Below are 27,623 nucleotides of genomic sequence, written 5' to 3'. Positions count from 1 at the left end.
TTTTTTCGTGCTCACACTGTGGTTTAAAAACACTTCACTGGTGATCTGTCAATCAATTGACATGTTTGCGATTAGTGCTGATCGTGTTTCGGAGGATAATTGTTTGCGAAGAAAGGAAGGAAGACGACTCGTGTTTAACGTCTCATCGATGACGACGCCATTAAATGAGAAGCACACAGACTGATGCAGGTAAGCTGTAACATAAGGTATAAGGTAAAAGATGGGATAAGATAGGCCAAGTGAAGTAAGGAAATACGAGGGTTGGAACTTTAATAGTGGCAACTATTTATTTACAGTTCGTACAAAATACACACGTGTTTCAAAGTTTCACTGACTTTCACAGTAGTCACCAGCATTGTGTATAACCCGTTGCCAGCGATGTGGAAGTTGTAGGATACTCTTAGCAGTGCCAGTTGTGTTGACAGTTCGAGCGGCGCGGTCTATTGCCCGATGAATTTGTAGCAGTTCTGAAGCGAATGCCGTGAAGTGTTTCCTTCAGTTTAGAATCGAGTTGAACTTACTAGGACTTAAGTCAGGGGAGTGCAGTAGGTGGTGAAGCACTGAGCAGCCCCATCAGTCAAACAAATCAGTAACAGCTTGCACTGTACGTGCTTGAGCATTGTCCTGCGAAATGATGGTCAGGTCCTGCAGAAAGTGTCATCACTTTTGTCTCTAAGCTGGTCGAAGGTTGTGTTGCAAAAATGAACAGCATAGAGACAGAAGTGATGACACTTTCTGCAGGACCTGACCAGGACTACACTCAAGCACGTACAGTGCAAGCTGTTACTGATTTGTTTGACTGATGGGGCTGCTAAGTGCTATACCACGTACTGCACTCCCCTGACGTAAGCCCTCGTGAGTCCAATTCGTTTTCTAAACTGAAGGAAACACTTCACAACATTCGTTTCAGAACTGCTACAAATTCATCGGGCAATAGACCGCGCCGCTCGAATTGTCAACACAGCTGACACTGCTAAGAGTATCCTACGACTTCCACATCGCTGGCAACGGGTTATACACAATGCTGGTTACTTTGAATGTCAGTAAAACTTTGAATCACGTATCTATTTTGTACGGGCTGTAAATAAATAGTTGCCACTGTTAAAGTTCCATCCCTCATATGCCGTGTCACGTTCTTAGGAATATGCCTAGCATTTGTTTTGAACGATTTTGCGAAACTACGGAAACCTATATCGCGATGTCGTGATGGGGATTTGAACTTCTGGCCTTCAGAATTGTTTGCTTGTCAAGTCTTAGTTGTCTTGTATGTGTATGAAAGTGGTTGTCAACTTCTCGTCTGGCACTGGAGGGAGAGGAGGAGGAGGAGAAGGGGGGGGAAGAGGAGAAGAAGGGGGGGAAGAGGAGGAGGAGGGGGGGAGAGGAGGAGGGGGAGGGGAGGGAGGAAGGAGGGAGAGCGTGAGGGAGAGGGAGTATTGCAACACTACCTCATAAAAACTGGAGAAGTAACGCCAAGCAGACAAACAGTTTTGATTGCGAAACAGCAACAGTTCTGGTGCCAGGTCGTTAGTGAAATGTTTAAACGATACATCGTGCACAGAAAATCCTCTGATAAAGCACGATAAAAATATTTCGAAATGAATAGGTGCATCGATACTCCGTAAACCACATTATGGTGTGTGGTAGAGGGTGCTTTGTGTACCAGTGTCACTTCACCCCTTTCCTGTTCCAGTCGCGGATGATTCGGGAGAAGAACATTTGCTGCTAAGCCTCCGTTCGCGTTCAAATTTACCTTCGTAGTCTTTTCGGGAAATGTACGTATGATGGAGCAATATATTGGTAGGCTCTTGTAGTAACTTTAACAGTAAATCACACCCCGATGCAGATTGCCTCTCTTGCAGCGTCTGCCACTGTATTTAGTTGAGGATCTCCGTGGCACTTTCGCGCTTACTAAATGAACCTATAATTAAACGTGGTGCTCTTTTTTGGATCTCCTCCTTTTCTTCTATCAGTCCTACATGGTGCGGATCCTAGAATGGCCAGCAGTATTCAAAAATTGGTCAGGCTAGTGTTTTTTAAGGTATCGCCTTTGTGGGAGGGCTACATTTCTTGAGGATTCTCCCAATGAATCACCGTTTGGCTCTGCCTTATCTGCGATTAGTTTTACGTGGTAATTCCACTTTAAATCGTTCCGTTCACATACTCCTAGATGTTTTATGAATATGAAGGCTTACAATGATTTTTCTGCAATCGTATATTTCGCTTGCGTTTTTGATATCGTTGATACTTCTCTCTATGCAACAGCATCATCGATGGAAAGCCTCATGGAACTTCCAACTTAATTCACTAGGTCATTTATACATATCGTGAAAAGTACTGGTCCTGTAGTACTCCCTTGGGATACGCCCGGCGCTACTTTTACGTCTGTAGTTTCCTCTCTATTGACAATGACATAGTGTGTTCTGTTTGCTAGAAGCTCTTCATACTAGTTACACAGCGGGCTTGATATTCAGTACGCTCGTATTTCGTTCATTAGACGGCAGTGCAAAACTGTATCGAACGCCTTCCGGAAGTTTATTACGCTGAGAATACACGCAACTGAAGTGAACTGCAAGAGCGACATTTGATCTGTGACCACAGGGAGATAAAAGACGAAATAGTCAGGATCATTGCAAACTTTGGGGAGACACGATTCAGTAAGCTGACGTCTTTTGCATGTTTTCACTCAATACTGTAATATGGAATAATGTTCTGGGGCAACTCATGTTTAAGAAAGAAAGTCTAATTGCTTAAAAACGTGCTATAAGAATAATACGTGGTGCTCACCCACGATCTTCTTGTAGACACCAGTTTAAGGTGTTAAGCAGTTTGATACCTGATTCACGTTTTTTGTTCCCTCGTGAAGTTTGTTGTAAATAATCCACTGCATTTCAAAAGGAACAATGGTGCACATAATTGCTATACCAGAAGAAAAAATGACATTTATTACCCACATTAAGGTTGTCTTTAGCACAAAAAGGAATGCACAATGCTGCAACCAAAATTTTTATAACCTACCCAGTGATATAAAATGTCTGACAGAGAGCAAAGTAAAATTTGGAAATAAACTGAAAAAGTTTCTCCTTGAGAACTCCTGTTTCGCAGAAGAATTTCTATTTCTGTACTGTGTTCAAGGTACTGGGTGTCTTTACTCAAGGAAAATAGAAAAAAAAAAAACAACTTGTAAATGATCAGTATGTAGGCACGTTTAAAAAAATAAGTTGTGATAACAATATGAAATGACTAGTTCCACAGCATTACGATTTATCGTACAAATTATCCATGGAACACGTAACTAACTGCGTAAACTCAACTAAAGTGGTAAGGAACAGGACGTGGACCAATTGATTTGTGTAAAACCAAAACTGTACAGTATTTCAGGTCAGCCACTGAAGAGACGCTTACGGGTTAGTAAAGATCAACACTGGAGGAGAAAAGGAGTTTTGTTTCTGAACTATAACGATTTTACCGATCTAGCGAGCCGTATGTGGGCATGGGTTGCTATGCCACATTTGATGTAAATTTACAACTTCAGAGTATTGGTCATAAAGTCACAGTACCATAAACTGTTGATCGTACACCTGCTGAGCAAGTAGTCATCCAGCGCAGGCACTTTATGCCCCAAAACAGAACGATAATTTCCGCACGGACGGTTCCGTCATGAATTTCTTCTCCATTGCTAATCGACGGCTTCCCAACTGGGGCCCCTGGCGTTTGAAATCCGTACTTGTTACATTCTTTCTAACTGTACGCATTGACTGTTGTAGCTGTCGAGGACATAGCGGGACCTCCACACATTTGAGTTGAATGCATTCACACATTCTCGTATTGTGTGGAAGTCGATTTGGCGAGCTGAATCATGACTATTCTACGGAGAACACGCTTATCAGCAGGTTCGCTGTGGTCTTTCCCTTTAGTTATTGAGGCTGACGAGTACCCACCCGGGGATCATTTAACTTCTTCGTAGCGGAGTATTGTAAAAGCAACCTCTTAAAAGATATTATCTAACAACGGTGGAAATAAGTTTAATTTCAAAATTGCTAGACGAGATCCTAATAGGCTGATTCTGTCAAACAGAGGTCAATGTGTTAGTCGTTGCCCAACAAACTATACATATAGATTTTATATAAAATGGATTACGTAATTAATTGCGTTATACGCTGTGGAAGGACCGTGATAAACTTACAACCGTGGCAGTTGTTCTTATTTATTGTTTCATCTTTTGTCATTTGAGTCTGATGCTTTTCATCAAATGACTGTCTGTCATTCATCCGAACATTTGGCGTTACTTGACCGTCCCTTGTTTCGGTGAGTTCCAGTAGCCACTATACCTGTTCTGAAGATGACATAGTTTTGTATGTCTTCAGACTGAATGTCCATTTCCTCTATATCTTTTCTGATGATCATGTGTCATTATATTCTTATTTTTGTTTCGGGTCAAACATGTTGCATGCCACCGTAAATATGGGCTCTGCGTTTCTGCATTGTGTCCATAGTTCTTTCGTAGTGTATTGCAGAATATGTACCTAGTTTCCATTTTTTTGTAAATTCTATTTTAGTAATTTGGATCATATATATTGTGTAAGTTGTTTTCTTTCTGTATTGTTTCTCGTCGCGCTAATAGACGGGTCACTAAGAGGATACGACGCAGATACATATTTGAATTTAATAATCAATTTTCGTATTTATGAAAAAGCATTTTTTGTTGTACATGTCTCCCGTGGTTTTGAAAGTTACATCAAGCTTTCTTTATCAAGTCCATTACTAACATAACCTAACACATTCGCACAAATTTTTAAAGGTATACACACGTTTCATGTTTCGTAAATCAGGTTTAACTGGATTGTCTTGTCCTAACTGACTGGCATTTGACACACTACCGTTTCCTCTCCAAAAGTTGTTTGCAAACTAGTTGTTTTCCTATGTCTTACAGTATATGAATTTGTAACGTATGTTACTAGCAGTTTTCGTAGATAACTAACATTGTTTTGGAGGGGACGGTATGCTTATACAGGATCTGGCAGATATCTGTACCCTTAGAGCATAGATAGTGTTGTAAATGCCTACAATGTTGGTAGACGATTTGTTTGTACATAGATGTATGAAATGTACGCAAACAAATATTAAAGTGTGCATATTATTTACATTCAAAATCTCTAGACGCGAACGGACAGGTAAAAACAGAAAGCAGAAGCAAAGTGTGACAGATCTGTATACAGAGCAGAAGTATTTAGGTAACCTTCAGGTCTTTTGAAAAACTTCTTGATTATTGTGAGGCACAATACATGAACGTCTTAACGCCTCCTGCGCGAAGGAATCGTGTCACTTCTCAGTATTCCGCCCAGGTGCACATTGTTGGCGGAGAGGACACGTTTAGACTGTCAATTTGGTTTTCAGAAAGGCTTTTCAACAGAAAATGCTATATATGCTTTCACTGATCAAATATTAAATGCATTGAATAACCGAACATCGCCCACTGGGATATTTTGTGATCCCTCAAAGGCTTTTGACTGTGTGAATCATGAAATTCTTCTAGATAAACTTAAGTATTGTGGTGTAAGTGCAACAGTGCACAAATGGCATAATTCATATTTAACTTGAAGAATGCAGCATGTTGAAATTAACAGTACAAATAGTCTGCAAAAATCAACAGAGTCCTCTAACTGGGGAGGTATCAATAATGGTGTCCCACAGGTTTCAGTCTTAGGTCCCCCATCGTTTTTAATATGTATTAATGACTTGCCACTCTATATTCATGAAGATGCAAAGCTACTTCTTTTCGACGACGATACAAGTATATCAATCAAACCCAACAAAGAAGAATCAGCTGAGGAAATTGTAAATAACGTCTTTCACAAATTATTGCGTGGTTCGCTGCAACTGGACTCTCACTAAATTTTGAGGAAACAAAATATATACAGTTCTGTACAGTAAAAGACAAAACACCATTGATAAATATAGACTATGAATAAAAGTCTGTTGCTAAGGCAGAATATTCAAAATTTCTGGGTGTGTGCATTGATGAGAAATTGAATTGGAAGAAACACAACGATGATCTGCTGAAACGGTTAGGTTCAGCTACTTATGCTATTATGGTTATTGCAAATTTTGGTGATAAACGTATCAGTAAATTAGCCTAATATGCCTCTTTTCATTCACTGTTTCCATGTGGCATCATATTTTGGGGTAACTGATCATTAAGAGAAAAAGTATTCATTGCACAAAAGCGTGCAATCAGAATAACAGCTGGATCCCACCCAAAATCACCTTGCAGACATTTATTTAAGGAACTCGGGATAATCACAGTACCTTCGCAACACATATATTCACTTATGAAATTTGTTATTAGTAAACCACCCTAATCCAAAGATAACAGCGAAACGCGTAGCTACAACACTAGAAGAAAGGATGATCTTCACTATTCTGGGTTCAATCTGACTTAGGCACAGAGAGGGGTGAATTATGCTGCCACAAAGATCTTTGTTCATTTACCAAATAGCATTAAAAGTCTGACGGATAGCCAACCAACATTTAAAAATTAAAAGAATTTCTGAATGACAGCTCCTTCTTCTCAACAGATGAACTTTTAGATGTGAAGTAGTAACCGTAAAATAAAATAAAAAAAAAAATTGTTCTGTGTAAAGAAAATTTATGTTAAAATGACACTTTCCACATCATTACGAAATGTCGTATTCATGATCTATGTATGTATGTATGTAAGCACAGCAGCAAGGAAACTGACGCACTCCAGGGCAAACTTCGAACACGTGACCACATTACTACTGGTTCGTGTATGTACACTCAGAATGAAGTAAGGTGAACCTGAAGATAGCCACAGTACAGATTAATTTTGGGATGTACTCGTAGTAAGGTTTTGTAGATCTCGAAATCCTGTTTCGCTTTGGAGCAGCAGCAGCACATCTCTGATAAAAAGGAGGAGGATGGTCTTTGTTGTATTTGTATGGAAATGTTAGTACTGTACTCACAGGTGGTGTTGCCTCCCATCTCGATGATGCATTTGCAGTCTCGCGAGATCTCGCGGTTGTTGAAGGGTCGAACCCTCACGGCTACCTTCACAGACGACATGTTGGTGGCTCTGCAAACAAAGGAAATGTACCTTTAATGTCAGACACACAAAAGAGGCGACAACAACAACAACAGCGACAGAAACAACAACAACAACAACAACATGAAGCACTACTGAAACGAAGACAGCTACCGGTATCATTTACTCACAATATTAATGTAGGTGCACAGAATCTACATCTAAGATTATTACAATATTACACGTATATGAGAAGTTACTGGTACTTTTGTTCTGCATCATACTGAGTATTCGATTACTTTATAGCATCTTAAAAAAGTAGGGTATTGGTATCGAAAGTTTGAATAGTGTTGGGGATTTACTGCTTACTAAGCTGGAAAAGCGGTTCAAGTATTGATTTAAGTCTTAGATGTTCAAATGGTTCAAATGGCTCTGAGCACTTTGAGACTTAAAAATCTGAGGTCATCAGTCCCCTAGACTTAGAACTACTTAAACCTAACTAACGTAATCCACGCCCGAGGCAGGATTCGAACCTGCGACCGTAGCGGTCGCGCGGTTCCATACTGAAGCGCCTAGAACTACTCTTCCACAGCGGCCGGCAGTCTTAGATAGTGCAAACATAATTCCCATATTTTGTTTCGTACTGAAAATGAGTGCTCCCGTCTTTAAGAAAAATTTATTATAATAGTGTGCTTTTATCTTAAATAAATCTTGCAATCTGGGCTGTAACAATAGTGGCGCATATCAATAGTAGAAAGCTTATATCATGACCTATATACTGAATGCATATGCTCACTTTGCTTCATGAAAATACAGTATAATTTCCTTGAATTAGCTTTGTATTCTAAATAATTCTATTTATGTCAAACAAAAGCTTAAAAACAGATAAGCAGTCGATACTGTCGGTGTAGATACTTTCGATCCGTTATTGTCACGCTATTAATAATATTTAGTCTATACTAAATATCCTAACGAATATAGTACTGAAACGTCTCTTATGTGTTATCCTTTTCGAAACTCGATGGCCATTTTACTCCTGTTACACAATTTCTTACAGAACTGGTTGTTGGCAGAGAGGCTTGTGGGTTTCTGTAGCAATCATCATTTCTCTCAGCAGTTTAGATCCACTGTAGTAAAAATATTGTGGACGGTCGATGCAATGGCAAATCCTGTGGCGTTCCTGGGAATCAGGCTCCATAACACACTTCGTGATAAAAAAATTTCAGAATTGGTTATATTATTGCATTTTACGAAGTTCACTCACAATCAGTATGAAATCATGAGTAACAGCTAACTAGGAGCGTGAAGTGCCTGTTATCGCCTTGATGACGACAGCGGTGCATCGTGTCGTGGACTCGACGAGACGCCGAGAGCCATGGGCAACCACTGTGGTTAATCTCAGCCGCCGCACACCACACACGGACATTGCTTGTTGCTGGGTTCAAGGGGAGAGCATCGTGCTCCATGGTGTCCCAAACGTGCTCAAATAAAATTCAGGTCAGGCTGTGACGTCATGATTCTGTTCATCTACAAAGCTTTGGCTTTGTAAATAGTCAAGTTCATTCACGTGCACGTAATCTTTGCTTAGTTAGCAGAGACATATCTCTATGCTGTTTTTACACTGAAATGCCAAAGAAACTGGTATAGGCATACGTACTCAAATACAGATATGTGTAAAAAGGAAGAACACAGCGCTGCGGTCGGCAAAGCCTACATAAGACAATAAGTGTCTGGCGCAGTTGTTAGATCGGTTACTGCTACTAGAATGACAGGTTATCGAGATTTAAGTGAGTTTGAACGTGATGTTATAGTCGGCGCACGAGCGAAGGGACGAAGCATCTCCTAGGTAGCGATGAAGTGGGGATTTTCCCGCATGACCATTTCACGAGTGTACCGTGAATATCAGGAGCCCGGTAAGACATCGAATCTCCAACATCGCTGCGGGCGGAAAAAGATCCTGCAAGAACGGGACTAAAGACGACTGAAGATAATCGTTCAACGTGACAGAAGGGCAACCATTCCGCAAATTGCTTCAGATTTCAATGCTGGGCCGTCAACAAGTGCCAGCATGCGAACCATTCAACGAAACATCATCGATATGGGCTTTCGGAGCCGAAGGGCCATTCGTGTACCTTTGATGACTGCAGGACATAAAGCTTTACGCATCGCCTGGGCCCGTCAACACCGACATTGGACTGCTGCTGAATGGAAACATGTTGTCTCGTCGGACGAGTCTCGTTTCAAATTGTATCTAGCGTATGGACGTGATACACCTCGTGAATCCATGCACTCTGCATGTCAGCAGAGGACTGTTCAAGCTGACGGAGGCTCTGTAATGGTGTGGGGCGTGTGCAGTTGAAGTGATGTGGGACCCCTGATACGTGTAGATACGCCTCTGGCAGGTGACACGTACGTAAGCATCCTGTCTGATCACCTGTATCCACTCATGTCGATTGTGCATTCTGACTGACTCGGGCAATTCCAGTAGGACAATGCGACACCCCACACTTCCAGAATTGCTACACAGTGGTTTCAGGAACACTCTTCTGAGTTTAAACACTCCCGCTAGCCACCAGACTCCCCAGTCATGAACATTATTGAGCATATCTGGGACGCCTTGCAAAGTGCTGTTCAGAAGAGATCTCCAACCCCCTCGTACTCTTACTGTTTGAACAGCCCTGCAGGATTCATGGTGTCAGTTCCCTCCAGACATTAGTTGAGTCCACGCCACTTCGTTTTGCGGCATTTCTGCGTGCTAGCGGGGGCCCTTAGGCAGGTTTACCAGTTTCTTTGGCTCTTCAGTGTAGAAATCGCCTGACAAAAAAAGTGAATCACTCAGCAGACACGGTCGGTTGTCAATACAACTTCGTACACGTTTACACCATCTGCCGATATGTATGTGGTTAGAGTTGCAGTTCTCTGTGATAAGTGCATTATAGTTATTCGTGTTTAGTGTTGTTACTTTGTCTGGAAGGGTATATAAGGAGTGTGAACAGCATCAGACGTTGAGTGATCACTGTGAAAGACAAGGAGTAGCCGCGTATTCGTGTGGGACAGCGGTACCAGCACTTGACAGAGTTTGAAAGGAGGCTCATTGTGGGTCTTTATTTGGCCGACTGGTCAAATAGTGCAGTACCCAAATTTGTGAGGCATTCAGATGTGACAGGGGTCCTGTGCTGGACAGTATGTGAACATGAGGGACTCGTCAACGTTCCGGTCGACCACGTCCGACTGCCACAACGGATGATCACCGTATTGGACACGGAGCACATCGTAACCCCTTCACATCTGCGCCTGCTATCCGAGAACAAGTAGAGGACTCCCTTTAACATTCTGTGTAATTCTGTGTAATTCCAGACTAGAGAACTACCGTCCCTTGCTTAGGCTGCCATTAACACCGCAACACTGACATCGTAAGTAGTATCTTCATCCATGTCATCAGTATCTTCACATTCTGTGAGATCGCAAACAATCTCTGCACCACCGAGCGGACACTTGGCACACATATTGCTTCAGCTTACTAGTTTGATTGTTTCGTTTATCAGGTACCAATGTCGTGAGCCAGCCTGGCAGAAATGTGTACTACAATCCTTCTCTTATCTGCTGGCCGTCCAATATTACTCACGAGAGCTAACAGTTGACTGAAGAACGGCGCTCGTATTATTGCAGGCGTGGCAGGCGTCACTTAGAAGTTGTGCCAGTAATATCATGGGGATAGCATTCTTTCAAACACTGAAAACAATATGACGGGCATGGCATTATAAGTGTTCAATTAGCGAGAGCTTGAGCATAATTAGGATACTGGATGCGCCGACAACGGCAAATTTACGACATCTACATTGGTTTAACTTGCGACATGAGTCACCGATTTCAGTAGTCTTACCACTTGATACGATACTTTGTATCAAGCTGCTTCTGATATTCTGATCATGGGCTATGCTTAAAATGCGCCAATAAAGTTTTATAACAAGTCTATTCTTGCTAATTAGCGATGTGAAGCAGTGTTAAGGACGTCCTCAGTCAATTGGCACCCGTAACACGACGAAAATTATTTCCGGAAATTCAGGTAGGGCGTAACTTGTTTGGAAATTTGAACAACTGATTAAAATCAGTCTTTCTGAATGACATTTTTGAAGTTCGCGTAAAACAGTATGTTTAATCTCGTTACTTTGTCACCCTTTAGTCAAATCGCTTTCTCTGTGCTGCGTAATTAAGTATTCACTACTGCAATTAGCAACCTGTATAAACTAAATTTGAAAGTTTGTGAAAACTTACCACCACTGTACTTCGATAAAAAATTAAGTACCAGTTCACACTGCAATGCAGATAACACCCTATCCAAATGATCTTTTGTACTAATAATAAAACTGCAAAAGCGTCGTGTCCGTCAGTCTGTTTGAATACGCTAATCCCCAAAACTACTAGAAGAATTTTCACGGTGTTTTCACAGGTAACTACGGCGTAGCTTCTCGCAACGTATGGTCTTTATTTCATAAAAACTGGTTTACTGAAAATAGGTATTATAATATAGAGGGAAACATAATTGCTCTTCGAAAAAGCTGCTTACTCTTTGACGTTTGAACTGTATCAAAAAATGGCTCTGAGCACTATGGGACTTAACATCTGTGGTCATCAGTCCCCTACAACTTAGAACTACTTAAACCTAACTAACCTAAGGACATCACACACATCCATGCCCGAGGCAGGATTCGAACCTACGACCGTAGCGGTCTCGCGGTTCCAGACTGAAGCGCCTAGAACCGCACGGCCACACCGGCCGGCTGAACTGTATCAAATTTGTGAAAATGCTCTATTGTTTGATATGTTCCACGCAATACGATTTAGCTCAATTATCAGAATGCTTATCTAATGAACGTGTTTAATCGATGATTTCATACTAGTATTACTAAATACTTACGTAACTCTGTCTATTACATTTTCACGAGTAAACCGCAGAACCGATTTTGATGTGATTTGGTACGGAGTTAGCTTGAACCCTGAGAAAGACCATACGTTACTTTAGGAAGTGTGTGCGCGCGCGTGCGTATTTTCTAAGCCCAATGTCTTGCCGCAGTGGTAACATCGGTTCCCATCAGATCACCAAAGTGAGGCGCTATCAGATTTCACTAGCACTTGGAAGGGTGACGGTTCGGCTCTGCCGAGCACTGTTTGGAAGCGGGCTGCATTCAGCCCTTGTGAGGACAATTGAGGAACTACTTGATGCAAAATAGCGACCCCGGTCACGATAACTCACAAGAGCCGGGAGAGCGTCGTGCTGACCACATGCTCCTCCATATTCGCATTCAGTGACGACTATCAGCTGACAGTGACACGTCACTCGGTACTTTGGGCCTTCCGAGGCCTGTTCGGTTGGAATCTCATACACATTCATTCAATGCTTGATTTGTGACACAATCCATCACACTGCAGTAGCAGATTCTCCATTTTGGTAGTAAAGCTTCACTAATAGTGACGTTTCTGGTTAAGTGAACATGCTGGCGTATCTAACTCCCTCTCTACTACAACCATTTTATACACGATTCTTATGCGGCATCACTGACGTCTCGCTGTCCGGTGCCATCTATTGGCCGGTTTTTGCACTAGTTATTGGGTTCAATAAAACACAACGTCATTTCAGGCATGTGTGTCAAGCTTTACCTCTCTACCTACGTTATTTGGTGAATTAATGCAATTTCAAATATTAACGGACTTTTGCGTCATCCTGTACTTAAGCAGGAAAATAAATGATGATTTGGTGCGAAGTACTGTAAGAAATCTTTGTGAGAGATAAGGTTGGTAGCTTGCTTGCAAACGGTGAACATCTTGAGTACTGAAGGAAGCAAGAATAGCAGCAAGATTTGAGTAATTATGCCTCAGATGTGGATTAAGTAGTTACAGTTACTCGTTTTCTATGAATCATAAATTTCCGGCGTCATGATCAAGTACGACGACTTCATACTAGCGCCACTGAAAATCGCCACAGCCACCATCTTCACTATAAGTAAAGTTTAGTATTGATTTATCTACATGGGCCAGGTTTTTTTGGCCCTTGCAACCTACGTCGTCAATTATTTTTCCAGCCTCTGTCTTCCTCTACAGTTTTACGGCCTACAGCTCTCTATAGTACCATGGAAGTCATTCCCTGCTGTCTTAACAGATGTCCTATCATCCTGTCCCTTCTTGTCAGTATTTTCATTTCGCCGATTTTGCGGAGAACTCCCCCTTTCCTTACCTTACGAGTCCACCGTATTTTCAACCTTCTTTTATAGCATCACATCTCAAATGCTTCGATTCTCTTCCGCTCCGGCTTTCTCAAGTCTCTTTTCACTACCACACAATGCTATGCTCGAAGTACACGTTCTCTGAAATTTGGTTGGAGTGCAAATAATAAGTAACTTAATTTCAACTTTGTGTTAAGAATACTGATTTATTCCTCGGTCATTCACGTGGATAAGATCCTTTTCCTAGTGACGCTATACTCCCGCGTGTCCAATTCTAATGAACTGGAGAGTCATTCATTATCATCATCTTGGACAGTTTCCAGCCTCTGGCTGGGTCTGTTTGGAACATAAGCCTCTCTACCGTCTTCTGTCTTTCCACTATCTCTCCGTCTTCACATTGGTCCAGTCTTCTCCTTTCTTCTGGACGCATTCCGCCACTCCTTTCAGTCATCTGTCTCTCGGTCTTCCTCCTGGTCTCTTTCCTTCCAGCTTCATCTCGTCTATCCTCCTGGGTATCTTCTCCTCCATTCGCTTAACATGTCCATACCATCTCAGCCTTGATTTCTCAATCTCCTCCTGTAATAGTTCCACCTTCATTAACTCTCTGATCCTCTCATCAGTTCTTAACCTGTCTTTGTCACTCCAATACTGTTCCTCAAGAATTTCATCTCACTAGCTTGTACTTTGCTTTTCTCGTTTCCTTTCGTAACCCATGTTTCGGATGCATACGTCAGGAACCTTTTTACTGATTTGGGGTACATCCTTGCTCCATATCAGTCTTCTGTCACTATTCCGAAATGCTTCTGCTTTCCTCCCCCGCTCGTTTATTTCTCTATCGTTTTTTCCATCTTCCTGTATCAGGCTTCCTAGGTACTTGAAACTCTCCACTCTCCTCAATCGTTTCCCACCAATTGTTATTCCAGTTGTTCCTCTCTCCTTCGTTCTTGTTGTGATAATCATCTCACTCTTACTTATACTGAATTTCATCCCATATACTTGTAATGTTCGTTCTCATACGTAAAACTGCTCTTGTACTTCCTCCTCTTTATTCCCCCAAATCATCCGATCATCTGCAAACACCATAACTTTCATCAACTGCTTATGCTACTGTACTCATTGTATCATCCATCCTACAATGAAGAGTTATGGTGAAAGTGCACTTCCCTGCCTCAAGCCATTCTTCTGTTCAGTCCAAGCTGGCCTCTATCCTCCCACATTCACACATCTCACACTTCCATGGTACATTTCCCTTATCCTCCAAATAATCTGTTTTGTTACTCCTCTGTTCTCCAGGGCTTTCCACACTGCTGCAAAAGTGTTATCTATTTTCGTGGAGCTATAATTTTCTCGTGTGCATAAATGCTCCACACGTTCAGTAAAAGTATTGCAAAAGAATAATTGCTAAGAAAAGAGATCAATTACGTTATTCCAAGGATGTGTGTGATGTCCCAAGGTCAGTTAGGTTTAGGTCGTTCTAAGTTCTAGGGGACTGATGACCTCAGAAGTTGAGTCCCATAGTACCCAGAGCCATTTGAACCATTTTTGTTATTATTAAAATCATTTATACTTCATTACAGTTTAAATGCCAAGAAAATTATTCTATACTTTGCAGGTTTGTAATAAAGATTTTATTCTAATATTTTCATTTGTGTGTGCACCTTTACTACGCCTGGTCAGAAATGTTTGTACTAAACTCAGCTACAGTCAGTACCTTTTCTGGGCCCCTCTTAATGTTGAGCCAGTAGATCAGTAATTTATAGACAGGTCTTACGAAGTGCAGTAATATTTCTAGAGACATCTGTGTTCTAATAAATTTAACTGACAACAACTTAAATAAGACCATAACAGATTCAGCATCCCTATGTTTTACTTATATCCTGCATAGTGCAAGGACTTATATGTTCCACTTATAAACCAATAGTAATTATACTAGTTAGCGCAACTTTTTGATGATCATTTCTATGTTACTGCCTTTCAAGACTTAAGTGATAAAGCTAACTCATGTCCAATTTAACTGTTCTCCTGCCTTATTAAGCGGCACTGTGTAACGAACCTTATTTTTCTTTTGAAGAGATAAGAATCTTGGCTGCAGAATAGTTTATATTATTTCGTATTTTGCGAATAACTCGCGTCGCCTTCCTTATGGCATCTTAAAACTGGCTGGCACAACAGGTGTTAAACACATCGGCTGACGTCCACGCAAATGTCTTAGCAGGCAATCGCCGTTGTCAAAGTTCTAAGAACACTGGGTGGTGCCCTGGAATAAACTAGTGTTGAGTACACGGGAAGTCATGTTTAAAATACATAAAAGATATCAGTAGGTAGTTGCCCCTATCGAATTTCAGAGACATCAAGCGGTGCCCTTGCAGAGTATACAGCGCAGTCCAAGAGACATCGAAACGGGATCAGGCCTACAGAAATGCATCACAAAATCTAAACACGTAAGAAATGCCGTTGAAAACGTTCTGGTCACCCAAATACTACTAAAGGCTCAGAAACCTGATTTCCTGGTTATGACTTAACCATTAGACATCTGATCAAGCCTCTGGCCTCAACAAAATTTTGTTTCCATCTACGATTTCTCAACACTGCGACCAGAGCCGTTCCATTAGGGTACGGATTTGATGGAAGACCGCCACAACGGATATACAGGTTGTCCCAGGAGGAATGGTCAGTATTCAGGGATATGACAGGAGCGATCATTCGAAGCAAAAGCATCTAGTTAAACATTTGCTCTAAAATACATATTGTAAGAGTTACGAACACTCGTTCAATAAAAGTGATGGGTTTCGCAGCAGCAAAGAGGAACAAGTACTCACAGCTCTTAAGGTATGCACTTTAGAGCCCTCGTATACTGGAATTTTTTTAATTGTTTTGGTCCAAATACCACTTCTCAAAATATGGAAAGCAAAGTGCTTGCAGCAGCAGAAAAGATTTGTTACACAGACTCGAACATGAAGAAGTAATCATAGCTCTGAGGGTATGCACTTTAGAGCCAATGTTTACTAGATTTTTTTGCTTCGATTGATCCCTCCTGGGACACCCCGCATATGAACTGAATTTGATGTACTGAAATGAATGAATAGAGGGACATGGACAGAAATTTTGAACCTGCAGTGTAGTGAATATGTCGCGAAAACTGAAAAAGTGTACCAGGAACCAACAGAGGCAATGAAAGTCTGGGTCAGTGCTGGAGGTGTGCTGAGAAAGCTTAATGGTTAAGGCAACTGCTCACGAGAAGTAGGACATCAGAGTTAAAGTCCTGGTATCGCTCTGTCATGACTTCTTCACTAGACTGCACATTCACCTTCACGGATCGGTTTGAACTGATACCATTTCATGGCGTTGCATCTCCGTGGACTTGATCCCCGTCGATCCGTTCATTTCATTTCAATGCATTTAATTCAATCCCGCCTCAACAGGCCCTCTGTGGAAATGGAAATTATCACGTCATTCAGTGTCGCTTCTTTCTGTCGACGCCACTCTTGCAACACTAGATCCACGACAGTGAATGTACTGTAAGTTCAGCTGCTTGTTAGTCGAGGCACCAAGCGCCTTCGCCACTGAAAATTCCTCTTTGTAAAGTACTGGTAAAAACCATTAATCTCCTCATCGCACTATGACACTGGGACTTACTTTCGGAAGGACGAGGTTGGTTTACATAACTTTCGGAAGGATGAGGTTGGTTTACCTAAACAGTGTACCTAAATAGTTTAAGGAAAATGTCGAAACGATTTCTTAAGATAGGATATGGACGATTTCTTTCCAAATGTTTCCAAAATCCGCGCTTGTGCTCCGTCTATAGTAACCCATCGACGACGGAACGCAAACACTAATTTTCCTCCTTTTGTCGTCACGTTCGAACTTCGGATACCCAGAGTGAATTGATCCATCAGGCAATGCTGACAAGTTGCACAGCAAACCTCAGCGCCATATGGTCAACCGACAGATTTTACAGGTGACCAAGATAACCACAGGAACGCAGTCATTCAGTCTAATATATTATTGTTATATTAACGTAAAAGAGTAGCTTATCTGTTAATTAGTATTAGAATAAATTTGTTCTCAAATGATTGTGGAGTAATTTACTTTTATACTACTGTTGTTCATTCCCATTGAATACTTAGATAATTTCATACCCTATGGATCGTTTTCAAAGCATCAGTCGAAATAATGTAGAACGAATCAGGAATCAGTTTACATATTACGTATACTAGGTTTGATCGCTTGTATGATTCAATGGTAATAATTTACAGATCACTAAATGTAACAAACGTGAAAATATTGGTTACTGACACTAACTACCTCATAAGTATAGCATGCCTGGATCTGAGGAAACTAAAAATCTTTGTCTTCTGTACCACATTATTAGTTTTAATTGAAAGTTCATCTATAGAATAGTTGGAGGTGTCGAGAATGAAAGATTTTATTTAATATTTATAAGTTGCTTTTCTGTGTATCAGAAGTTTTATGTTAATGGAAAAATAATGAATAATTCCCCGAATTACTGACAGCTTTAACGTTGAAAAATGGAGGTCTTCGTTTCATCTAGTGTTATACCTCTCGACATAACTATTCTTTCCAAATTTCGATGGTTTATTTATAATGAATTTCGTTAAGAAATATGTGCATATAGTGAAGGTGCAGTTAGGATGGGCCACAGGTTAAAAGCGCGCTAAGGAAATGGTGTGGTCAACATCACACACAGAGTTATAATTAACACACACTGCGATGAAATGTTTGTGAAATATTTTTATTTCAGAAAGTTTTACAAGGAAGTAACTCATACAGAACACACAAAAATCACAATAATACTGTTCTATACAAACACACAAATTATGAGAGACATTGAATCGTCGTAAGTGCAATGCAGTCAAAAAGGAAAGAATAGATCTGTTACAATAGACCTGTTACAACAACTGTGCTCTGAGTTTGTGGGGCAAAAGTGATACTACTATGTACGTATAGACATTTGCATTTATATACAGGTTTCGTAATTATTACGGTCTGAGATCCATAGTCAAATGAAATAAAGGTCATCTGAGATTACAATTTTTCCTGTTTCGCATAGAATTAATTATGTTCTGGCTGATACAGTTGTTAACTTTTAACAGTTGACAGCGTATATGAGATAGTAAGTTACACCGAATAGTCATCTCACGGTTCATTACAAGTCATAATTTCCCTGTGTCCCATCGTGCAGAGGGCTCCATTCGTTTCTGGAACCCCCTCTTTGTCTTTTGGGTCGACACTACCTTAATTCGTAGTTTGTAGCATTAAGCAAGGCTACAGCAGACATTTAGGAAACAAGTGGTGTAATCAATCAGAACAGCAACAAGTCAACACAAGAAAAGTTATGTTAATTCAATGACGGCCATGTGACGATACACGCCCTTGCCCGTAATTCTATTAATCATCTACTAGGATAATATGTTTTTTCTAGGTCAAGTCACGAAGATCCTCCTAGGCATCAGGCATCCATCGTCTTCTCGGGTAATAGACATTTACATACACAGACTGAATGAATAGGGTATTACAGAACAACTCTTTGTAGTGTGGAGGAGAATCAGACAAGCACGTCAGGAAATGACTCTCGTTATGGGACAGTTACCACGGATTTATATGCTTACGCATTTTGGTATTATGGTAAGGGGAGCGGCTACCGTCTTTCTAAACACTTCACACCCTATGTTAATATGGGCGAGAAGTACAGTTCAGTTGACCTACAGCGTAAGTAGTTCTGGTCTTAGAAGGTAAACTGATGATTTTGCAAGCAACACAATGGTGATCGTGAAAACGGTACGGCCCTTACCGTTATACAAAACTGAAACGCATAACGAACAAATTATTTGTGGCAGTGGCGGTTCATCCAACAGGGATCACGAGAAGCATTTTTCAGTGACCTATTTGAAGGCACTTTCAGATTATTTTGAAGCTAAGTGTCATGTATCAAGTTACGTATCTTTATTTTCTCCAAAATACTTTAAACAATGCCTACTGCAGCGGATGGCATATGTTTCAGTAATCATGTTCCATCGATAAATTCACTGGTAGTCCTGTGTAATGTATACCCACCGATATTCCATAAGTAGTTCTACATATCGGAAGAGTTTTTCAACAAACGAGGGCACGCGAACGGGGTAAGTATTTTGTTGTATAGTTAAAATTTGCTTAATTTTTACTGGGAGACACTGAATTAAAAATATTTTAAAGAGGCGACGTCTTTTTTTTTTTATTTTTTTTTTTTTTTACAGATTTTTGCAAGAATTTGAAAAGAGAACAGTGGTATAACGTTTGTCATTGTTAGCAGTAACGATTTCCGCTGACCTGATGTACTAAATAAAATATCTAAGATCGGCGTGGTACCACAGTTTACTCTCCATTTTCCTGTACACATAATGCAAAAGGACGGAAAACCGCAACGAGCTGGCAGCATATAACGAAATTACTCTTTAACGAAAGGTTTTATTGCAAAATTTAGCGATTATAATGTCACCGAAGACACTTTTTCACGAATTCTCGAATTCCACGGAAACAAACATTGTCATATTATTAAAAAATCATACTTTCAGCTAATTTTTAAATGAACATACCGCCATTTGACTGTATTGTTATTTATTAATTACGACCCAGGTTTCGGCCTTTTATGCCGTTACAGAACATCAAACTCAAAATCGGCGATAAATTAAGAAAAAATATTCGCTCTCCACGAAAAGCCTGATGGGGAGCGAATATTTTTCTTAATTTATGGCCAATTTTGAGTTTGATGTCCTGTAATATATATTATTAACATAAAGCCAATCGCCTGAAAATAGCATAAAAGGCCGAAACCTGTGTCGCAATTAATAAACAACAATATCCAAGAACAGATTGTATTGTTGCAGTAGCTTTGACGTCGTTCTCAGCAACTGGGACTTTTTCGACAGTCTCTTTGCAAAGAATTTTGAAAAACGATTTTCATATGCACCCATACAACATTCAGTTGACGCAATATCTTAAACCTGCAGATCATTTGAAACGGAGAAAATTCGAGGACTGGACTCTCACAAAACAAGACGACGACAACAATTCTACAAAAACAATAATCTTCAGTAACGACGTACATTTTCAACTGTGTGGGTTCGTTAAACGACAAAATAGCCGTATTTGGGGTCAAGAGAGCCCTAGAGTGATACAAGAGAGCCACATCCATGTACTGCGAGCCACAGTTTGATGTGGCTTATGGGCAGGTGGCGTGATCGGTCCCTTCTTTTTTTGAATATTTCGACGGAAATGCAGTAACAGTTAATAGTGAGCGTTATCGCGAAATTTTCAGAAACAACTTCTGGCCTGCTCTGGATGAAGTGGATATAGCCAATATGTGGCTTCAGCAGGACTACGCTACGTGTCACGAATCAAGCGAGACAATAACCCTTTTCCACGAAGAATTCCCTCAGTCTGTGATCTCACTTTGTGGCGACAAGGAGTGGCCTCCCAGATATTAAGGCCGTACTCCATGCGACTTCTTTATATGGGGATGGGTGAAATCAACGGTCTATGAAAACAAACCACAACCTGTTCTCCAGCTTAAGGAAGAAATTCAACGTCTATCAATGACATCAGAGATGTCTGTGAAAGGGTCATCACGAACTACATAGAACGTGTAACTGCTTGCTGAGACAGTGGAGGTGGACGTAGGCTTGATATAATTTTTCGCACTTAAATAGGAGTGTGTGTAGATGAAAATCACAAAAAAGTTATTTCGATGCATTTTTGACTTAATTGTTGCATTTTACAAGTTGCTTAATATGTGAAGAACCCTATAGTTCGAGAACGAAATATCCCGTGCGCCTTCAGTGTTGTGGAACGTTACTGAGGTACGCTCAGCGTGTTCTCTGAGGTATCCGGTTAGGGTGTTTCGGAGAGAGATCAGCTCAGCCTAGAGGTGCGAGGCGGCGGGGGTCCAGGGAGTCGGGCCAGTCGAGAAGCCGTGCGAACTCCTCCTTGGTGGCGCGCAGTGCCCGCGCGCCCAGCAGCAGGTCGCGCTGGCGGCGCAGGTTGTGCAGCAGCGCCGCCTGCCGGCGCGCCAGCCTCGCCGCCTCCGCGCGCTGCCGGGCCAGCCTGCGCGCCGCCTCCTCGGCCGCCGCGGCGCGCGCCGCCTCCCGCGCCCTGGCCGCCTCCGCCTCCTGGCGCGCGCGCCGCCCCTCGGCCTGCGCCGCCTCCGCGGCCTCCTCGAGGCGCGCGGCCCTCGCGCGGCCCGCCTCCGCCTCGGCGCGCGCCCTCCGCAGCTGCGCGCGCAGCTCTGCCGCCTCCGCCCGCGCCTCCGCCAGCTGCGCGTCGCGGCCCTTGGCCTCTGCCGCCGCGTCGGCCGCCGCTCGCTCCTGCCTCTGGCAGCGCGCCCGCGCCGCCTCCAGCTGCGCCCGCAGCTGCGCGCGGCCCGCCTCCAGGCGGCGGCACTCTTCCGTCTTAGCGGACAGGGCGTCGCGCAGCGCGTCCAGCTCGCCGCGCAGCTGCGTCAGCTTGGAGGCCAGCAGCCGCGGGACGCCTTCCCACTCGTCGCCGTCGGCTTGCCGCGCCTTTCGGGCCGCTTTGGGAGGAGCGGCAGGTGGCGGCGGTACGACGCGGCCAGAGTGAGGCGGCTTGCGAGCGCTGCTCGGTTTGCTCCTCTCCGCGTCTCCTTTCTCTTCTGTTTGGAGGTCTAGCGGCTCCTGCTCCAGACGGCGGGAGACGCGTTCTTGTATTTTCATAACCGCCTCCACTTCTTTCATCAGCTCCGCCGTCTGAGCCTGCAGCTCGGCGTTGCGCCGGCGGTAGCGCTCTTCAGATTCCAGCAACTGCTTCGACATGGCGGAACGACTACCGAACCTCTTCCACACTCGAATAACCTGTAATAGAAACCAAATGACGTCTTAAACGGCTTACAATACCGTACTGAAATTTCAAACACAGTGCAATTACTCATCGTGTACCGTGAGACTTCCACGCAAATCCGCGAAATCACGTAACAGCTAGAATTACTGCCGCCTCAGGGTTCCAAAAACTGCGGCGCAAACCTCAGCGCAAACCCCATTATCCTAAAGAGTAGGGCCTAAGAGAACACAAAGAAGAAAAACCACATTTTAACGTCTGGGCAAACTCAGTGCGAGGGTGGGGAGGGCGGGGAGGGGGGGGGGGGATGGCAAAGGGGCAAAAAATCTCTTCAAACCGAGCTCACGTCCTTCCGCGCGTCAGTAAATTCAGTATCAGTTTGTACAAATGCGGCACATGTAATGGGTTGGGGATGGGTTGTTTGGGGAGGGAGACCAGACAGCGGGGTCATCGGTCTCATCGGATTACGGAAGGAAGTCGGCCGTGCCCTTTGAAAGGAACCATCCCGGCATTTGCCTGGAGCGATTTAGGGAAATCACGGAAAACCTAAATCAGGATGGCCGGACGCGGGATTGAACCGTCGTCCTTCCGAATGCGAGTCCAGTGTCTAACCACTGCGCCACCTCGCTCGGTGCACATGTAATGGATACGGCCTAGGAGCAAGTGTACCTAGAACCATTTGTCGTGAAACGTGAACACTATTCCGTCATATATCGCGAAAATAATTTGAGTTTTGTCTCTCCCCTAGCTCAGATCCTGTGTTTCCTATTGCTTTAACGTCCTGTATAAGGCGTGGTCATTAGAGGCGATTTATTACATCAGATGTCGAATTCCGATGAGCTGCACGTGAACAAACAGAAAAATTTGAACACACTTTGAATTGGCGCCACCCCCTACACGATGCTTCATGCAGACCAGGCAAGAGATTCCTTAGTAGCGAGCTAAATGAGTCCCTGAAGAGCTACCCTGTCTCACAACAGATAGCCACTAGCAATACTTCAAGCAGGGCGATTTGGAGAACATTGAATTGCGCCAGAAGGGGTGTAGCGCCAGTCAAAAGATAGCTAATGAAATGGGACCTTAAATATGAAGCAAATAACAAATGCTACTCTGATGAAACACAAGACATGAAACATCTTCAAAATGTCCCAACTACCCCATGAGATGTACTCTTGATGACCTATGGCTCGACAAGAAGAAAGGCTCTGGACGCGCTCCCACACTGGGCCGACAATTTTTAAAAGAAATTTTTCTGGACACGAGAAAAAGTAAGTTTAAAGTGCACGAAAGGAAATCGAAAGTGTTCTTGAAAACAAAGTCACCCCAGCTTTCGCAATGATTATAGGAAAGTATGAAAAATGGATTCAAGACAACTACCGTTATCCTAAGCATGACTCCAGTGTCTTAACCACGCTCAACTTAACATCTCAAACGGGGAACGAATATGCAATTTTGACCGATGTTCTCCTCTTCAAGGACATAGGACGAAATTTTCTCGAGTTTTAAATACTTACTGAGAACACAGATACGTCTCGTGCAAGTGCTGCTGCTACTACGGCGAATTTTGAAGATATTCATAGTGTACAGACGGCATTGTTACAAGGGCTGTTAATATCACCTGGTGCGTGAAAAGATAATGATGTTTCTGTCCTTTCTTGCGCGCATCCTTTAGTTTCCATTATAATCGTCCTACCCGAGTTACTTCCTCCAATCTCAGCCCCCTTCTGTAAGCAGGTTTGTGAGGTAGGAAGCCTCAATTATGAAAAAGAGAGGAACGGTCTAGTTACAACATTTATCTTGCAGACAATGGAATTTAAATCTTTTCGGTACTATTTCTAAAATAATGTCGCTCCAAATGAAACTTTCTGACACTCAAACTGTACGCTGAATCGTGATCCGTAAACAGATCTTAAACGTTCGTAGGAAACGCTCTACTGCTGAACCAATCCACACAGTTCACGGTCCGATTGGCAGTTTCCGTTTATAAGTACATGTCTCTTGCTTTTTCAGCCTCGAAATATCATCGCAGTCCAAATATCTGAGAGTAAAACTTAACGAGGTGTGACGGTACGTCTTACCTCAAGGTGTACTGAATTATATCTACTGTTTCTTCCCGTTTCAGTCCATGCTCGAAACGAGCAAAGTACACTGTTGCAAGGCATGCTGTTTAAAGAGAAACTGTGTGTGAGGAAAAACTCAGATGAGAATAACAAACTTTTATCTGCTAACTAATTAAATCTCTTGAAAACATCGATTGCAACTGTGGATGCTACAGAATTTGTACGTGGGGCACTACAATACCACACAGAATCCTAAAAACTGAATAAGCGTCTGTGAGTTTGTCCGCGTGTGTGGCGCTAAGTGATGATAGATTACTTTATCAAAATTCACTTTTAATGCTTTCAAAGCAGCCAAGGATAATGCAAAAAACTCTTATTCCTGCAGATTGTAATAGACTCTGCGAGAAAAACTTGGTGACACTATACTTGAGTTTAATTCACAAGTCTTCATTTACCACGACAAAGTTGATGTCGGCTGTAGTACTGTCGCGTACCAAAGAACTAAAATGAAATACACGAAAAAGATGAGGGAATAAACACAACTCAAAATAGAGTATTTGGAACAGTCTAAGTTTAAGGTCGACATCCCTATCTTCCCCTTCTGACTCCTTAACTCTGGTACTTGATATGGATTCTCTGCAAAAAGTACAGACAAAAAATGTAAATACATGTATTTTATTTTTATGGATATTTAAGCACATATCTTGATATTTCATATTCCGTATGAGTGTTGAAAGTAGTCCATTCTGTCTTAACATGTATTACACACGTAATTTTGTATAACGCCGTATTGTATATTGACGTGACGTCCCATGGTCACACGATGAGAATTTGCGAATCAACATTTTCTACATCTAGCTAGTGCTACGTTAATGCACAAACATAATCTAAAATCTAGGAAACTACAACTACAAAGAATGAAAGGAAGAATTACGAACCTTACCCAAAGATAGACACATGTGAAAGAGAAGACAGAAGAGGCCGCAGCTGGTCCAGCGTCGCTATGCCAGATGTCCGTGCCCAGGGACACAGTCGAGCGAGTGCAAATATTATTCTGTCTGGGATATGGCACCGCTTCACCGTTGACGAATCACATCTTTACGATGTTCCGCTGACGTGGCACAATAATCGATGAATAAGTGTATTCTTGCACTCAAAACAAGGCGAAGAAAAATTGAAACAATAGTTCTCGCCGAATTTCGTTGTTTTGATGACGTCTGTGAATGTCTCCTCTCTTTAAGCACTCGTATCAAAGATATACGCAACGAGTGAGAATATGTTTTAACAGACAGTTCGCAGCTTCGAACTATCGCTGATATATCAGCTACGAGCAATTGTTTCAAGCAGCTACGAGTGCGTTATCTTTTTAAAACGCATAAGAAGCCTTATTACAGAGCTACAAATTACAACGTACGTAAAAATATGTTTAATGCTTTTACTGTTGTTTATGAAGTAGATAAACTATGTTTTTGGTAGCAGTGACAGTTGGCTTTAATACGAAGTGGAACATTTGATTTTATTACGTTGCTTACCATGTGGTAGTTTGACTAAAGGCGTAACAACAATTATTTTCATAAAGAAGTAGTGAATAAGGGGTGTACATTAATTCAAACATGCAATTAAAAGATATATTTCAGCATGTGCAAGAATTTTCGACATGCATGCCGTATGCCTTTTGCGAAAGCTGCAAAGTTGTGCACCACACCGCATTCAGTCTTACAACTGTGAGTACAAAGATACACTAACCAGCAGTTTTGACATTGGCATCCGCAACATGAAGATGAGTTTAGCTTTTCTTGCAACTCTCATTATCCGAGATGTTTCCCAGTTCATCTAGAAACGTATCGTAAAGCGACTATAACCTATCCGTTACTAGCTCCAAATTACGTGACAGAAACTATTTAAGAACATACTGTGCTGAAATCATGCAAGGAAACACTTACACACATACACACACCTGTGTGATCATTGAGCATATAGGAGTCGTAAACATTCTCTACAGTCAACTGAGGTAGCTTTGTACCACATTTTTCCATTTTTTTAAAAAAATACTGGACACAAAATGTGTTACACATCACAACAGACATTGTAAAATTTTACACCTATAGTTACTGACGCTTGGGAAAGTGAAAATGTACAGTAACTATGCTGCATTAGAATAAAATTTCTGTTTTAGTACTAGTGCAAAGTTACATTGCCATTTCGATAACTTTAGACCACTCTTAAAAAACATAGTATTTTTCCTACATCTAACGACCTGCATAAATTTAGATCATGTCAGAAGGAAATCAGGTGTTTATAAGAAGTAAAAACAGCAGTTACAATTAAGTATTGCTACACTTGAAATATCTTTGAAATATGAAGATATTTATATAGCTATGGAATTACTCAATTTAAACCACTGTCGCCACAAGCTTTCTCCACAGCAAATGCAATTAAAGGTCAATCACAAACATGAGTGCGTGTAAGAAGGTGGAACGACAACTGAAATAATAATCAGAAATCAAAGAAGTTATGAGACTGCCGCCTCTAGTAAAATAAATAAATAAATAAAATCCAAGTAGGTGGAGCAGCAGGCATTTGAAATAAAAGTATGGTTCAAATGGCTCTGAGCAGTATGCGACTTAACATCTGTGGTCATCAGTTCCCTAGAACTTAGAACTACTTAAACCTAACTAACCGAAGGACATCACACACATCCATGCCCGAGGCAGGATTCGAACCTGCGACCGTAGCAGTCGCGCGGTTCCGGACTGAGCGCCTGAACCGCTAGACCACCGCGGCCGGCGAAATAAAAGTAGCAAGTGAAACTTCCTGGCAGATTAAAACTGTGTGCCCCACCGAGACTCGACCTCGGGTCCTTTGCCTTTCGCGGGCAAGTGCTCTACCAACTGAGCTACCGAAGCACGACTCACGCCCGGTACTCACAGCTTTACTTCTGCCAGTATCTCGTCTCCTACCTTCCAAACTTTACAGAAGCTCTCCTGCGAAACTTGCAGAACTAGCACTCCTGCCAGGAAGTTTCATATCAGCGCACACTCCGCTGCAGAGTGAAAATCTCATTCTGGAAACATCCTCCAGGCTGTGGCTAAGCCATGTCTCCGCTATATCCTTTCTTTCAGGAAGTTTCATATCAGCGCACACTCCGCTGCAGAGTGAAAATCTCATTCTGGAAACATCCTCCAGGCTGTGGCTAAGCCATGTCTCCGCTATATCCTTTCTTTCAGGAGTGCTAGTTCTGCAAGTTTCGCAGGAGAGCTTCTGTAAAGTTTGGAAGGTAGGAGACGAGATACTGGCAGAAGTAAAGCTGTGAGTACCGGGCGTGAGTCGTGCTTCGGTAGCTCAGTTGGTAGAGCACTTGCCCGCGAAAGGCAAAGGACCCGAGTTCGAGTCTCGGTGGGGCACACAGTTTTAATCTGCCAGGAAGTTTCATATCAGCGCACACTCCGCTGC

General features: G+C 42.2%; 1 protein-coding gene across 1 annotated transcript in view; it reads right to left on the bottom strand.

Annotated features, from left to right (window-relative positions):
* The window catches only part of LOC124777969 (kinesin-like protein unc-104), a 348,239-nt gene that overhangs the window by 246,293 nt on the left and 74,323 nt on the right, over positions 1 to 27,623 (bottom strand). Inside the window, exon 2 of the mRNA XM_047253531.1 lies at positions 6,984 to 7,093. Within this exon, the coding sequence (XP_047109487.1) occupies positions 6,984 to 7,083 (100 nt within the window). The 5' untranslated portion in view covers positions 7,084 to 7,093. The remainder of the gene's footprint in view (positions 1 to 6,983; positions 7,094 to 27,623) is intronic.

Source organism: Schistocerca piceifrons, chromosome 2, assembly GCF_021461385.2.
Source record: "Schistocerca piceifrons isolate TAMUIC-IGC-003096 chromosome 2, iqSchPice1.1, whole genome shotgun sequence".
Lineage (NCBI taxonomy): Eukaryota > Metazoa > Arthropoda > Insecta > Orthoptera > Acrididae > Schistocerca > Schistocerca piceifrons.
The sequence above is the reverse complement of the archived record's forward strand: the minus strand, read 5'-3'. Positions and strand labels throughout refer to the sequence as shown.